Source organism: Podarcis bocagei (assembly GCF_964188305.1).
Source record: "Podarcis bocagei genome assembly, chromosome: 17".
NCBI lineage: Eukaryota > Metazoa > Chordata > Lepidosauria > Squamata > Lacertidae > Podarcis > Podarcis bocagei.
This window is the reverse complement of record NC_138143.1, coordinates 13,209,109-13,225,694: the sequence shown is the minus strand read 5'-3', so window position 1 is coordinate 13,225,694 and position 16,586 is coordinate 13,209,109. Positions and strand designations below refer to the sequence as shown.

General features: G+C 46.4%; 1 protein-coding gene across 2 annotated transcripts in view; it reads right to left on the bottom strand.

Annotated features, from left to right (window-relative positions):
• Positions 1–1,247: 1,247 nt before the first annotated feature.
• TMEM39A (transmembrane protein 39A) overlaps positions 1,248–16,586 on the bottom strand; it is a 28,122-nt gene continuing 12,783 nt past the window's right edge. The window contains exons 2-9 of one of the 2 annotated variants that reach the window (XM_081176650.1): positions 14,286–14,479; positions 12,445–12,667; positions 11,355–11,438; positions 8,501–8,655; positions 7,613–7,961; positions 5,895–6,082; positions 3,497–3,626; positions 1,248–1,557 (exon numbers count right to left, since the gene is read on the bottom strand). In XM_081176650.1, the coding sequence (XP_081032776.1) occupies positions 1,324–1,557; positions 3,497–3,626; positions 5,895–6,082; positions 7,613–7,961; positions 8,501–8,655; positions 11,355–11,438; positions 12,445–12,667; positions 14,286–14,398 (1,476 nt within the window). In that variant the 5' untranslated portion in view covers positions 14,399–14,479 and the 3' untranslated portion in view covers positions 1,248–1,323. The remainder of the gene's footprint in view (positions 1,558–3,496; positions 3,627–5,894; positions 6,083–7,612; positions 7,962–8,500; positions 8,656–11,354; positions 11,439–12,444; positions 12,668–14,285; positions 14,480–16,586) is intronic. The other variant, XM_081176651.1, reaches the window with a different exon arrangement.

Sequence of the window (16,586 nt, the reverse complement as noted above, 5' to 3'; positions counted from 1 at the left end):
CACAGAATATGTTGGGCACGCAAACATACATTCTGCTGCACCTCTATCACCCAACAGCCACACGTTTGAGGAACTGGGTGCAGCATAGAGATGTCATTTTCTGATCCCGTCAACCCTTCCTGGTTCCGCTCTGGTAGAAGTATATTTTAAAAACAAGTTTTTACTTGCCTCTTTGGTTGTGCAGTAGTTTTGAGCTAAAGACAGCAGCACCGTAATGTGATCAAGCGTCACACCCCAAAAATTCCGGGGGTGCATTCCTTGTTGGTTGGTTGTTTCCTTCCTTCTTTCTTTTCATTAATAATTTTTATTAAATTTTCAAATTTTACATTTCAAATTAAACATCTGAAATCAAACCTGGTCCTATTAGGTTCAGTGCGGTTAAAATGAAATTGGCGCAGGCTGGGACTAGCAGTACCAAGGGAAAGGGCCAAGCTTAGTGCCCACACCCATCCGGATCCTTAGTTTCTCACATGTAGTTGTCATTCATTCATTCATTCCCATGGATGAAGTAACAAACTGGACTTGTCAGTTCTGTTAGGGTGAGGCCTATCCTGCAAGGGCCTTAGCCACCAACCTCTTAACTCCCCGGCAGTCTACAGTGGGTTGAATGTGTGTCTACACCTCAGTGCATTCTACCCTGCTGGTTATATTGGAAATATATACCTTACTGCTTGCATTTAAGCTATATATTGGCAAGCTGTGGAAGTAGCAGTAAAAAGCAATTGTGTGGCAGAGGTGGGGGATGCTGCAGTTCTTGTCCCTTCTATTCACCTGGTATTGTGCCCTCTCCCTCTGCTGCTTTCCTGATCCCATGAACTGCACATGTGCTTTCAGATTAGGGCAGGTGCAGAGTACAAAAATCCGTCTTGCCTTCCTCACAAGAAGATGCGGAATACTTTTCATTCTGCTGTTTTGAGGTAGTCCACAAGTCTAGGCTTCTAGTGGTCTCATTCTCAGAGTCAGGTTTTTGGGTAGGCAAAACCGCCAGCTGCATGCTTCAGCTGAGCTGCAAGAACAGAAGTGTTAAGAGGGAAGGGGGTGGGACGGGGACTCTAAGCTTGTGCATGCAAAATAGATGGAGTGACCACACATACAAAGCTCTTGCTTCATAGATGTATGTTGATAATACAGTATATACACAATGATTGCTTTATATAAAATAACACCTTGTTTATATAGCGACATTTAATTGCCACTTGGCCCTTCCTTAACCCACAAAAAAAACCAGCAGTATACAAAATATAAAATATTTTTTAAATATTTATAAACAGTTGCAAGGAAAAAATAGAACTGTATGAAAATATCCTTCCCTTCTTCAGGTGATTAATGGGCTTTTAATCCGTAGCTGTTCAGAGGATACGAGTATGCCCTGCCCAACACTATACGGTCCCGCAGGAGTTTAAATAAGACATAGTAATTGCAGAAGAGGATCAGGGCCATGGAAAGGGTATGGTTCCACTTCTCTGACCGCAACAGGGAGTAGAGCTGATAGCAGACCACGCTGCCTTCAATGAGAATCAGCAGGTTGAGAAGCCGTAATGGACGGTGAAAGAGGAACTGTAGGGAGGGAAAAAAACAGTGCTTGAAGAGTCAGAAAGCAGACCGTTTGATGAAAACCAAATTCTGGGGGGCAGGGGAAAAGAAATAGAGGCCCAACAACTGCATCTGAAGCCCCAGGGCTGTAGCCACTAAGAACACTGCTGTGGTTCTGTTATTTGAACCACTGGATCAGATTCAACTACTTCGTTCTGCTAGAGGAAGCCGTGCGAGGACTTGTGCTAGTGCAACAGGGCTTCCCCCCACCATGTGCCTATCCCAAACCTTCTCTAGAAGCAAGGAGATGTGAGATCATTTTGTCGGACAAGCAGTAATGCTTGTGCTGATGGAAGAGTCTTCTCAGTATACCTGAAGGAGCGTCTCCACGCCTATTGTTCAGCCCGGACACTGAGGTCCAGCTCCGAGGGCCTTCTGGCGGTTCTCTCATTGCGAGAAGTTACAGGGAACCAGGCAGAAGGCCTGTAGTGGTGCCTGCCCTGTGGAACGCCCTCCCATCAGATGTCAAGGAAATAAACAACTATCTGACTTTAATATTCTGTTGGGAGCCACCCAGAGTGGCTGGGGAAACCCAGCCAGGTGGGCAGGATATAAATAATAAATCATTATGATTATGATTACTACTGCTACTCCTCAGCTTAGCGCTACACTGAAATCCACCCCATTATATTGCCAATACAGGGTTTCCCAATCTTGGGTCTCCAGCTGTTTTTGGACTACAAAAACTTACTCAGGGGTTATATTCCCAGGTACTGCTGTATATGTGAAATTGTGCACAGTGGGGAACGCCATCTTAAAAAGCCAAACTCCACCAAAAACCCACAATCATCCACCCAACTTCACCACAATCACTTCCTCCAACTCCAACAGGCCTCAAAGACTCATGGGATTGCAGCTGCAAAGGCTCCTGGGATTGTCAGCTGCTTTCCCACTACAGTGGTGCCTCGCAAGACGAAATTAATTCGTTCCGCAAGTTTTTTCTTCTTGCGAGTTTTTCGTCTTTTTCGTTTCCCATAGGAATGCATTGAAAATCAATTAATGCGTTCCTATGGAAACCGCTTGCCAGGCTGGCGGTGCGGAGAAGGGCTTTTCTCCCCACCGCAAGCCTTCAGGACAGGTACGGGAACAGAGGGGAAGGGGCGCAGCGCTTCTCCTCTGTTCCCGGGGCTTGCGGTGGGAGGAGGGTTTTTCCTCCCCACCGCCACCATTCAGAACAGCATTCTGAATGTTGGCGGTGGGAAGGAAAACCCTCCTCCCACCGCAAGTCTTCAGGACAGCCATCCGAAGGCTGGCGAGGGGAGAAGGGCTTTCCGCCCCACCGCCAGCCTTCGGAGCATCCTTCCGAAGGCTGGCGCGGGGAGAAGGGCTTTTCTCCCCACCGCCAGCCTTCGGAGGAGCCTTCCGAAGGCTGGCGCGGGGAGAAGGGCTTTCCGCCCCACCGCCAGCCTTCGGAGGAGCCTTCCGAAGGCTGGCGCAGGGAGAAGGGCTTTCCGCCCCACCGCCAGCCTTCGGAGGAGCCTTCCGAAGGCTGGCGCGGGGAGAAGGGCTTTTCTCCCCACCGCCAGCCTTCGGAGGAGCCTTCCGAAGGCTGGCGCGGGGAGAAGGGCCTTCCGCCCCACCACCAGCCTTCGGAGGAGGTCCGAGGACAGTGGGGAAGAAGCGCTGCGCTTCCCCGCTGTTCCTTGAGATTTCCCTATGGGCTTTCGTCTTGCGAAGGAAGCCCATAGGGAAATTCGTTTTGCGAAGCGCCTCCAAAACGGAAAACCCTTTCGTCTAGCGGGTTTTCCGTCTTGCGAGGCGTTCGTCTTGCGGGGCACCACTGTATTTGGGGGCCATTTTGCCCATTCCGCCGTTTACATCAATTTATTTATTTGCAGGCATCAGAATAGTTGTGCTGAAATGTGGTGGTGGGGCGTATGAATTCTTACATAATAATACTTACGGTACTTACATAAAAGCGGGCATGGGACACATCTGAAGGCACTGCTACGTTATAAGGCCCAACTGCTTTGTATAGGCATCGACTATGTCGCACTAGCACTCCCTGTGGCCATATTGTGCTCTCAGACCAGCTGTGGAGTATGACAAAGGGACTCGGTGAGCATCAGAAAGCCAACCTGGAGTCATTTCACGATTCAAAATGTTATATATACACTTGGTCATATATACACCCCGAATTCGTGTTGATTGGTTTAGGCATTTATATACACATATTTTCAAGCAGTAGACACTGAAATAACAGCAAAAGGTTCCAACTGAGTTGTAAATTCTGAATTAGACTGGTCAATACAAACATACATAAAATCTAAGGTTTCAACTCTGTTTTGGAAAGTAGAATCTTTCACTGGAAGAATACCTCAGGTATAAATTGAAGAAGAAAAGGAAAGAAACCCCGAGGGTAAAATCATAAATAGCTTTGCATATACAAATCATAAAACCCATCCTTCACCAACCTGGTACCCTCCAAGATATTTTGGACTACAACTTTCAACCAATTGTACAATTTGATGCGAATTTGAATAAGTAAAAACCAATTTCATAGGAATCCTAATTCTCTTCTTTATTTTTGCTCTGGAGGTGTACAGATGAAATTATGAAAAATTAGACACTAAAAGCTGAAATAAGCAAGTGGACTTTTTTGGAAAGATTAGCAACAATGTAAGGCCTGCTTTAGTACCACTAATGTGAAACTGCCCTGTATTAACTGCGAGAACCCTATCCTGTCCAATTTCAACTTTGGAGCTGGGAGAGGGAAGCAAGGGATTTATCCCCAGCCACAGTGTGAGGTCAAGAATCACAGTCTAATCCTTACCTAAGCCTGTCTACTCAGAGATAAATCCAACTGAGTTCAATCCGATATACTTCCAATTAAGCACGCACATGCGTGCAGTTACCTTGAAGTAAGCCCAATTAAACACAGCAGGACTTGCTTCAGAATAGAAATGTACTGAAAGAGAGAGGTAGGGTCCTGGGCGCTCACAATTTTTGGTTTCGTTTGTGGACCCATTTTTATCCATACCTGGGCAGTGCCACAAGTGTGTAGAATCCACTGCTTTATTTGTGGGTGACCCAGTTGGTTGCCTAAAGCAGTGTTTCCCAACCACTGTTCCGCGGCACACTAGTGTGCCGCGAGATGTTGCCTGGTGTGCCGCGAGATGTTGCCTGGAGGGAGGCGGGCGAGTCGGGCGGCGAGAGGCGGGGCGGCGACGAGAGGCCGCCCAGCGCGGGGCTCTCGCCGTCTGCCTGCCTGGCTGCCTGCGAGCTCGGCGGGCAGCGCCTCCGTCCGCAGCGCCCGCCTCGCGGCTCTCATTCCCTGCCCCTGCCAAAGCTCACCCAGCCAAGCTGCGCTCTCCTTCCTGCCTCGCTTTGCTGCCTCCTCCCCCCCCCCACCCCAAAGCTTGGAGGTTCCCCGGCAAGGGGGAGGGGAAAAAATTGAAACTTACACTTTCGTGCGTCCCTCCCGGCGTGACGCTGCGCGCTGACGTCACGGGGCTGTAATGGTGGTGTGCCTCGAGATTTTTTTCATCAAACAAGTGTGCCTTTGCCCCAAAAAGGTTGGGAAACACTGGCCTAAAGGGCAGGCACTAAAGGTAAAGGTAAAGGGACCCCTGACCATTAGGTCCAGTCGTGGCCGACTCTGGGGCTGCGGCGCTCATCTCGCTTTATTGGCCGAGGGAGCCGGCGTACAGGTCACGTGGCCAGCATGACTAAGCCGCTTCTGGTGAACCAGAGCAGCACACGGAAACGCTGTTTACCTTCCTGCCGGAGCGGTACCTATTTATCTACTTGCACTTTGACGTGCTTTTGAACTGCTAGGTTGGCAGGAGCAGGGACCAAGCAACGGGAGCTCACCCCGTCGTGGGGATTCAAACCGCCGACCTTCTGATCAGCAAGTCCTAGTCTCAGTGGTTTAACCCACAGCGCCACCCACGTCCAAAGGGCAGGCACTAGATCACCTAAATTCAAATGAGACGAAATAATGATTTGAAAACTTGTGATTTGTCTGTTAAGTGATTTAAGCTAGGGAGAATGATGTTACACTAGTTCTCTGCGTCCTCTTCCTACAATTCTCACTGGATGAGAAGACAAAAACAAAACAAACCCCCCACCCTGCCAGTTGCTACAATAAATTCTGCGAAAAGTCTCAGGTAAGCCTATCAAAAACAGATCTCAATAACAGTAAATGAAAGTATGGTGCACAACAAAATCATTGAAGAATACTGACACAGACAATGTAGTCTTGGGTCTAACTAAAGAAAGGTACAAAATTAGGATACCTTCAGCTGCCCTATTTTCTTTCCCTTGACCCTTGTCAACTAATGCTTTGAGGTCACACTCACATGTGCTGGGGGGCATTGCTGTATGAACCATGTTCCAGCTTCTGCCACTTGCCCAGGTGGGCAGCTGATCTGTGCAGCAAGTCACAATACTTGGGAGGAAGCAGCTGGGTGGTGAGCATGACAAAGGCGTTGATCCACACCATGATGAGGTGTTCACAGGACCAGCGCATGTCATAGTACTGTGTGCTCTGCAAGAAACCAAAGAGGGTGTTAATGCCAACGCCCCAGAGATCTCAAGAGTGGGAAGACGGTGCCCCACAGCCATAGATTTAAGTAGCTACCTAGGAACTGCAAGGCCAGCAAAGGACTCTTTGAGATCCTCCTTTCTCCTTGGCATACATTACATGAAATTTTTGCACAGCCGATGTATATGCCATTGTGGAATATGTGCACACCCATGGTCACTGGCATGGAAGTAAAACAACAAGCCCAAGAACGCTTCTTGGGTACACAGAGAGAAACTGGATTGGGTGTGGAAGGTCCAGATCTGCACATTAGACACCAGCCTGATAAGAGCGCCAGTGATCTATCTGGACAGCTTTCTGAGGTCTCTGGTAAGCCAGCCTGGATATCACAGCTGCCCCTATTCTCTAACCATATTAAGTCAAATCCTGCAATGGCTCCCAGTGGAGTACAGGATCAAGTTTAAGGTGCTGGTTTTAACCTTTAAAGCCCTATACGATAGCCTAGGATCCTCGTACCTAAGGGATCGCCTCTCCTGGTATGTCCCATGGAGGACCTTACGGTCTTCAAACAAAAACTTCTTGGAGGTCAGGCTGGCCTCAACCAGAGCCAGGGCTTTTTCGGCCGTGGCCCTGATCTGGTGAAACGCTCTGTCACAAGAGACTAGGGCCCTGCGGGACTTGACATCTTTCCGCAGGGCCTGCAAGACAGAGCTGTTCCGCCAGGCCTTTGGCCAAGGCACAGTCTGACCCCCTTCTTTGGTAATCCTCACAGAACTCTAGCCCAATGGTTGCCATTAATTTGATTTTGAATTGATTTTAGAATCCTGTGTTACTTTTATTGTTGTTAGCTGCTCTGAGCCTAGCTTCGGCTGGGGAGGGCGGAATACAAATAAAAATTTATTATTATTATTATTATTATTATTAGTAGTAGTAGTAGTATGAACACCCAAGGCACTGCCAAATCATGATGTGAGCTGGGCATCAAATGCCTCCTAACAGTACCAAAATACAGTGGTACCTTGGTACTCAAATGGCTTGGCTTCCAAACAAATTGGCTCCTGAATGCTGCAAACCCTGAAGTAAGTGTTCCGTTTGCGAACGTTTTTTGGAAACCGAACGTCCGACACGGCTTCTGCTTGAGTGCAGGAAGCTCCAGCAGCCATTCAGAAGCAGCACCTTGGTTTTCGAACGGTTTCGGGAGTCAAATGGACTCCCGGAGCGTATTAAGTTTGAGAACCAAGGTACCACTGTATAGTTGTTACAGTTGTCTGGGAAAGAGGACGGGGCTAGTAGATGCAGTGAAAAATGAGTGGGCGAACCACACTGGCACTACATGTATGGCAAGACCTAGCTGCCAATCGGGAGTGATACTCCAGAATCAGCCACTTTCTGCCATCCAGGCTGCCAGAGGGGAGACAGAGAAAGGGAAATTTAACCAGAAACCCACTGTGTTAACAATCCACAGACAAGATTTAGAAGGTGGTGGCAGCAGCAGCAGCAGCAATAGCAATGAAGGAGTAGGGCAACAGCTACCTTCACAAAGCACAGTGGCAGGAATGCCACGTAATAGGCACTGAAGAGGGAGTTGAATAGAACCTCCTTGATTCTGCGGTTGAAGTCTGCTTTCAGGCATTCCACCTCGTTGCGAATGAGGTCTGGAGACAAGGGGCAGCTGTGTGTGGGGATGGGCACGGGGTTGTTGAACTGTTCTTTCAGGGACTCTCTCAGGAGAGAGAGGAAGTCTTTGGGCTTGACGAGGCTGCCAACCCCCGTGGCACCAGAATCTACCAGCTGATCCTGCACCAAATAGCCACAGTCTGTGGGAAGGGGCTGTGTTCTGCTGTCTTGGTGGAAGCAGCACAGTGGGACATAGACACCAAACCTGCAGGGAAGGGAAAGGAAAGGCGAGGGTGAGATTACAGCCTGTGGTATATTAGACATTCCAACCATGAACATCTGAAAGGAGCTTCCTGAGCAAGAGGCTTGCATTTCCTGCATCCAGGTTATTTGCTCATGTGCTACTTTTGTGGCATGCCTCAACTCCCAGGGCTAAGCAGTGAGGCCATAGGTAAAGGAGCACAATCATTGTGTTGGCTCTATCTCTTCAATTGCTGCCATTCTTCTCCCCTTTCCTACCCACCTTTAAAATCTACTCTTCCTCATTGGCTCATATATTGCATTAAGTCGATGGACCAGATGTCTCTTGACCTTTATAATGATTCTAGCAGGGAAAAGATGTTGAGAGAGGCATCATTTTCCTCCTACCCATTTCCCCCCAAAGACCTATTCAACTGGCGGCTTTTAACCCTGTCGATTCTCTGCCAATCTTGTGTGGATCAACAGGGCTTCTCTTTGTCATGTCTTGTACTTTTGGACCCTTTCCTATTTATTACATTCAGGATACAAGAGAATGATACTCACGGGTAGCCAAGAAAGAGGAGATTCAGAACAGAATGGCTACGGAAAAGGTTAACTAGTGTCCAGCAGAGCACCCATCCACACAAAGTGAGCAGCACCAGGCGTGCCAAAATCAGGGCCGTGTAGTGAATCACTGATGTAGTTCCCACCTGAGAGGCCTGCAAATTCAAGCACCAAGAACCATCAGCCCTACAGATTCTCTTCCTATATGCCACAATATATTCCAAGAAACAGCCTGATCTACCATCCCCACACGGCATAGCATGGCTCTCAAAGCCAAAAGGAAACCATTTTTATTTTTATTTTATTTCTTTGCTAGACTTAACAAAATAGTAATGAATGCTTAAAATATAGATTTTTGGGGGAGAGTATTGAAAGCAAGTAATTATATCCTCCTTAATACTGCAGGTGTTTGTGAGGGTAAAACATTAGCTTAGTGTTCTCTCTGACAGTAGCGAGACAGGGAAAAAATGGCATTACAGTCGTACCTTGGAAGTCGAACAGAATCCGTTCCGGAAGTCCATTCCGAGTTCCAAAATGTTCAGAAACCAAAGTGTGGCTTCTGATTGGCTGCAGGAAGCTATTTTTGGAAGGCGAACATCTGAGGCTTCCGCGACTTCCGATTGGCTGCAGGAATTTGCTCCTGCAGCCAATCGGAAGTCACGGAAACTCCAGACGTTCGCCTTCCAAAAATAGTTCGCAAACCGGAACAATCACTTCCAGGTTTGCGGTGTTCGGGAGCCAAAACATTCGAGAACTAAGGTGTTAGAAAACCAAGGTATGACTGTAATGTTAAGATGCAGAACCAATCAAAACAAAACCTACCACAAGGGGGGAGTGCTACCCCACTATAGTACCTTCAGTAAATAACAAAACTTGTTTTTTCATTGTTTGTTTAATCAGGAGCAGCCAATTTGGTTGATGCTGTGGACTACAGCTCCTGTTATATCTGACCATTGGCCATGCTGGGGGATGATGGGAGCTCAAAATATCTGGAGGACAGGCTGGCTATGCCTGTTTTGAATGGGTGTGCACATGTGTCAAACACTGGATTTCTGAGGACCATGCTTGGGGATTTATCTAAGACCAGACCCAGCCATCTCCAAAGTGTGGGGCTAACCAAAAGCAGATCAAGTGAGCCAACCACTTCCCTTTTCCAAACGTCTATGGTAACAAGGCTCTAGATCAGGGATAGCTAACGTTCTACTCTCCAGATGGACCATTGACTCCAATGGTCAGGGATGATGGGAGTTGCACAACAGCATCAAGTTGGCTATCCCTGCTCGAGTTGGTGTCATGAACACGTGCAGCAGCATTCAAGATCAGAGGAATCCTGGATAGATTAATTTCCATAGATCACAGCCTGGGACATTGGGACCCAAATTCAAGGTGTTGGTACTAACATAAGGTCCTATAAAGCTCAGGACCAGGTTACTTTAGTGACTGCCTTATCCCTTATGTACCCAGTAGATCCCTCAGGTCTGCAAGCTTTAAAGATCTCAGAAGCCTGCTCCACATAATAGGGCTTTCAGGGTGACTGCTCCTATTCTGTGGAAAGATACACACTACAGTGGTACCTCGGTTTTCAAACGTAATCCATTCTGGAAGACCGTTTGAGTTCTGAAATGTTCGAAAACCGAAACTCAATAGCCGACAGCTAGGTTTTAGGATCTTGCACTCAGTGGAAGCCGTGAGGCAATGTTCGACTTCTGAGGCGTGTTTGGAAACTGAAGCATTTACTTCCAGGTTTACGGCGTTCGAAAACCGAAATGTTTGTCAACGGAGACGTTCGAAAACTGAGGTATCACTGTATCTGCACTTTCTCAAAACAACTGAAGACATTTTTGTTCCAACACAGGGTTTCCAAACTGGACAAATGTGTCTTTGCCCTAAGTGTCTATTTTGCATTGTTTTAGTTTTGTTGTGTTTTTGTTTCTTAACCTTCCTCATACTTTCCAGAGGCCTTAGAGGTTGCTGCACATGCAGCATCTAGAGCTATCTGAGATCCTTGTAGCAAAGTAAGTTTTGGAAACAGAAAATGCAGTATCGGAGGTCTAGGAACCACTATTTTATGCCCAATCAATAACAGTCCAAACTCTGTTCAATCCAAAAATCTTATATAAAGTCATCAGAAGCTTGGACTTGGAATGTCATGCACATTTAAAAAAGACCTATGAACAATTGACTTTCAAACTGGCACTCGAGAGATATCTCACCAATGAATCCCACCCTGTTTGCTCATCTGTTAATCTCACAATTTCTTCCTTTGTTAATACTTTTAAGATGCAACCTCTACTGACACTGTCAATCTTGCTTGAAACGAAGTGCTGTTCACTTAATCTATGCCTGATGTATTGCTATAGGTTCCTATTGGAGCTTCACTGACTCTACCACTAGGGCAAATCATTCCCAACAAATCCTCCCTCAGTTCCTTTTCTTTTCACCTGACGTGGCAGCTGTTAACATCAATAAATGGCAGCACTTCACCAAGGTGAGTGAACATGTAGGCCAGGGGCCAGCAAACTTTTTCAGCAGGGGGCTGGTCCACTGTCCCTTAAACCTTGTGGGGCCAGACTATATTTTGAAAAAAAATAATGAACAAATTCCTATGCCCCACAAATAACCCAAAGATGCATTTTAAATAAAAGGATACATTCTACTCATGTAAAAACATGCTGATTCCTGGACCATCCGCAGGCCGGATTTAGAAGGCAATTGGGCCGCATCCAGCCCCCGGGCCTTAGTTTGCCTACCCATGATGTAGGTTTTCATGTGTGGCAAATAAAAAGACAAGCACCATACTGAGCTTATTCTAAACCTCCAATTTCTTTGGGAGAGTTAACTGTGACAACATTACCTCAGAGATGAGGGCCCATACCAGCCTCCGCGCCAGCATCACTGTGATAAATGCTGCCAGATGGTAATCAATGAGGTGAAAGTTCTAAAGGAGAAAAGAACAGCGTATTCACCAGGGTGAAGGAGAGGCCAGAAAGGCAGGAGCTGCTGAGATGACATAGCAGAAGCATGGAAATTCCTATAAAGGAGAACCAGGACACACTGTGAACCATTCCAAGTCTGCCAGATAAAGAGGGAAGAGAAGGGGACAGATTAAGCACATAGAAGCAGCTTGGGAAGGCTACCGTATTTACAACTGCCACTTAGAAAGGAAAACCTAGGAGCAGACATTCTGTAGTTACCTGTGAATTTCTGGGGGGGTTTTTTTGAGGGAAGGAAGGCAGTAAGCATAGGGGGAAAGGCCCCACTCTTCTGGGGTTGTGAAGCCAGCCTTTGGGATCTGGAGGAAGGGACTCTCACATCAATCTCCAGACACTACAGTGACGCGCACACACGCACACTCAAACATTAAGTGAAGAGAAAAATGACCAAACACACAAAACTGCACGGGCAACAGCCTCACTCCCTTGAAGGAAAACAGGAGGTGGGGGAAGGGGCTGTAAGTGGGAAAATGACCAGATCAGGATGAGTCACAAAGCAAGGAGGGAGGGGCAGAGTGGGAACCTTTTAGAACTCCATTAGCCCAACAGATAGTAACCCAATAAAGAGAGCACATAGAGGAAAGACCTGGCTGCCCTCGTTCCCTTGATAAAAACAGGAATTCACAGGCAAGTCCAGAAGATTCATTGCTCCCCTTAAGGGAGGAAGGCAGCTAGTTTAAGGAATGTTGAGAGACAGTACACCCCAGGGCAGGAACCCCAGGGCCAAAACCTCCAAAATGCCCTTCCTTCCCACTCCCCCAAGTGTAGAGCTGCCTTGAGAAGTCGCAACCCAAAGGCTGCCTTTGAGGGAGAAAAGGGGTGCATTTCATAATGTCTGGGAAAAAGAAAGGATGGCAGACTTGGTGATGTCAGCTGAGCTACAGAGACACCATGATTAAAATTCCCTAAGCAAACCGCAAGAAGGGCATGTGGCCAGCAACGTGGACTCACCAGTGACGTACAGGAGGCAGGGTGGTTGTATGGGTACCACCACACGGTCTTATAGATATTAATATACTGAATAAAGAGGGCCACCAGCAGGTAGATGAAAAAGAAGAACTCAAACAGAAGGTTCCCGTCTACAGGCAGCTCAGGGATTCGGCAGTGTCGCACAGGCTCAGGGGTGATCAAGGCTGTAATTGGAGGAGCAGAGAGGCTGATAGCACTACCATTCCTGAAAAAGAGAGAAACAACACGTCACTAACTCTTGCCAGTGTTCCTGGGATATCTCACCCTATTGTGGGTTAAATGCTTAGCATTCAGAGTATTTAAATCAGTGCTGGGGGAAACCTCTGCCTGCAATTTTGGCCAAGCAACACCCACATGCTCTAGCCATGGCTCCCGTAGGGTCTACCTTTCCTTTGCAAGAACAGGCAAATCAAGCTATTGTTGCCGCCTGCAAAGTGCTACCTTGGTTATTGCTGCTTGCAAATGCAGTGCACTTTGCAAGAACCGTCAATCAACTGACCTTCAGTGATGCAAGTGCCACCATGGTCTCTAGCGGTTCCAAAGTCCTGCAAAGTTTGCTCACTCCTGTCAAAGCTAGCACTTGGGGGGGTGGGGAAAGAAAGGATCTGGTGTGCTGGCCAGATCCAGTTTCCCACACCAGGTTTAAATTGTTCAATGTTAACTACCTCAAGAGATCCTTACAATTCTTTAACATAGGTCAATATGTTCATCCCCATATTGCAGATATGGGACATATTTGTCTAAGGTCAACTAGTAAGAAAATCACAGAAGAAAGGTCCGAACTGGGCACTTCTTGATATGCAGCTTAACCACACCGAACAGTCCTTAACACAAAAAAGCAAAGTACTACACACAGCACTCTCAGTGATTCAGAACAAGTTATTTCTCTCTCTCTCCACGCAGCCTCTGGTAGTATGGGCTGTGACATGAATGACGAGTAGCACCTGACCACAGGCAAGCGCGATGCATGCCTTTGTCAAGAATTTGACACTTTTTAGCCTAGTATGGTGGGATGGAAACACACATGTCACAGATGTCCTGTGTCCTTCCACGGACACCCTTTGTTTGGCCACTTCTGCAGAAGCCAATGCCAGAAAAAATGGAGCTCAGACCACCAAGCAGAGATACCAGATTTTCCCCAGCCTAATCCCGTTCCAGCTTTGTCTGTTGTAGCAAGAATAAGATAATGTAACCAAGCAACCCCCTGACATTAGATGCCTAGCAGTGCATTCCAATCCTCTGGCTTCCTTATCTTAGCTTTCTCAACCTTCAAAACTTCTATGATATGCAATGTTTATTAATGAGCAATGCTCAAGTCAAGGCCACAATTTGAAGGAACAACTGGAAATTAAAATCCAACTAGCTGGAAAAGACACCCCATGACCCAGTGAATATCCAAATCTGAGCGCCAACTCTTGGAATGCTCAGAAGAACAAAAAACAACTGGATTTTTGTGACACTTAAAGATGCTTGGATGAAAACACTTGTATGTGTAACCTTGATATAAGAACTATTGCTTTCTTTTCATGTACCTTATGAACTGGAACTGATGGGCCACCTGAGGGGAAGGGGTATGTAAAGGCTTTCAGGTCACACAAATGCCTGAGGTGGCAACCCACCTGAATCTCCATTGCCCAACCGGAGTATGAGATGTAAAATGAGCCAAACACAGAGTCAGGCAAACACACACTGTCAAATTTAGGGCAACAACAAGTGTAAAGAAACAAGATTCTTGTGAACCCAAGTGTGACCTGATGATGACAAGTAATAACAAAAGTTCTGTCTCCCACAATTAAGCCCACAATATTATGTTTTGACTTAACCTGTTTCTTAGACTAGTGCCGTTGCCACAGTTCCCACCAACCAACGTCTGGAGAGAAGGCAAAGCTGAACGGCTTAGCTGCTGCCGACTGGGTCCCCTCCTTCCACCGGGCATGACCAGGAACCAATCCACCTCTTCCACCTCTGGCAGCCTTTGCCCTGAGATCTAGGTAACAATTCGCAAGACTTTCCAGCTCTGCAAATGAGGGAAAAAAGCAAGAAATTAGTTCAATTGTGCCTCAAGCATCTGCTAAAATGAGCCAAGTGCCTTAGATAACTCCCATGGCCCCAAAACTAGCCTTTTACAAAGTGTCAAGAAGCATATGGATTGGAGGAATTCAGCTGGCACGGTGTACTTCAGACACTTACAATAAAATCCTGCAACAAAGAATCCCGAACCAGCTTATCAGCCATGAGATAAGACAACAGGACTTATGGAGTACTAACTTAAGTTTAAAGAACAGGAAACAGAAAGAAGAAACAACAACAGGCAGTTCTCCCAGTGGAAGGATGAAGTGAAATCCCCCTAGGATTGGTATTGGAAGGACGGGATGCAAGACTACACTGGTTTTTGGTCCGATTTTGCAGGGCTCTTCTAACATTCTTATCTAAAATATTAGCAACATTCCTTAACAATCAAAGCACCCGAGAGTTTTGACTTCAGCAAAATGTCTGCAGAAAATCCTCACCTGGGTGACTAGCTGCAAAGAAGTCAATGCTACTGGACCCCTCATATGAATAGGGCATTTTGGCAAGTGTAACTTGAAGCACGATACTTTGGATCCTACTAAAACAAATAATTATATTTCCGCTCTGATACATCAGAAAAGGCGGATTTGAATGAAGACAGTGTTGTTTCACAACAATGGCATATGTGAGACAGTACCCGGAATTTCTGGATCCCAGTCTATTAATTGCACTTTTGTTTCTACTTTCACTGTTCCCCAACTACCACCTGGGAGTAGAAATCCACACCTCACCCTCAGCCCACGCCCGGGAACATAACCATTATAGGTTAGAAGATAGGTGGGGAATCTGTGGCCTCTCCAAATGTCCTATGCCTAGTTCCCATCTACCCCAGCCAGAATGGTCAATAGTGATGGACTATAGACATTGTAGACATTAGGAAGGCCACATAGCCACCAAAATTAGGAAGATAATATAGTCAGGGCACATACTGCAGATCATTTTTATAGCACCACCAATGTGCATGACATTGTTTTAATCTAGACTCACACAAAGGAGCCATGACTAACAATCATTTCAAGCTTTCCTCCTTTACTTCAAAATAATTGTCAGTAATAGCTATTGGTCCTATATTAAATTAGTATTGAAAGTTGAAAACCAGCATACGACATTTCCTATTGGGAGGTTTATATGAACAATGATGTGGCCTAGGTTGTGGTTGACACTGATTTATTTGGGAGGGTGAAAACCCAGAACAGAAACAATCAACTTGGCACACAGCAAAAACGAAAGGACAATTCCATGTTAGGGATTATTAGGGGAGAAAATGAAAAAAAGACGGCCAATATGTGTTTATGGTGTACATTGCGTTTGAAATCTGTATACAGTTCTGTTTGCCTCATCTAAAGTGTAAGTTCAGAGAAGGGCAACAAAACTCAAAGGGTTGGAGTCCCTTAATTTATTTGTATTTTGGTACATAAATATGTACCCTGCTTTTCCATTAATAATGCCCAAGGCAACTAACATTATAAAAAAGAAGGTCAGAAGTAACGTAATAAGAACTTCTAAAAGCAGGCCACAGAAAATACGACTGGCAAATGTCTGACAAAGCAGATGAACCTTTAACAGGCACCAGATCACTCAGGCAGGGAGTTCCAGAGGAGTTCCCATAGGAATTTCCCTTTGAGGAAGTGCTTGAGCAGCCTAGAGAATTGTTTCCTCCTCAATACCAGACCTCAGGGTTGCACAGTGAAAATGGCAGTTGATTTAGGACTAACAGAAGAGAGTACCTCCCATGAGGCATAATTAGAGTGAATTCTGAAAGTTGTGAAGATCGCCTGTCTTGGATGACTTCAAAAGGGGGTAATACAAGTTCATGGAGCATAGCGATCGTAGAAACTAGTCACTGATTAATCTAAAGGCGCGCCCATGTTCAGAAGCACAGCACCTCTGGATACTAGCTGCCAAGGATCAAAACAAGGGAGGTCCCTTGTCTTCATGCTCTGCTTGTGAGCATCCTGGAGACATTTGGCTGGAAATCTCATGCGGTTGGAGCCACTGCTGGAAACAGGATTCCAAAACAAATGAACTAGTAGCACTCTTTGATTATGAGTGCT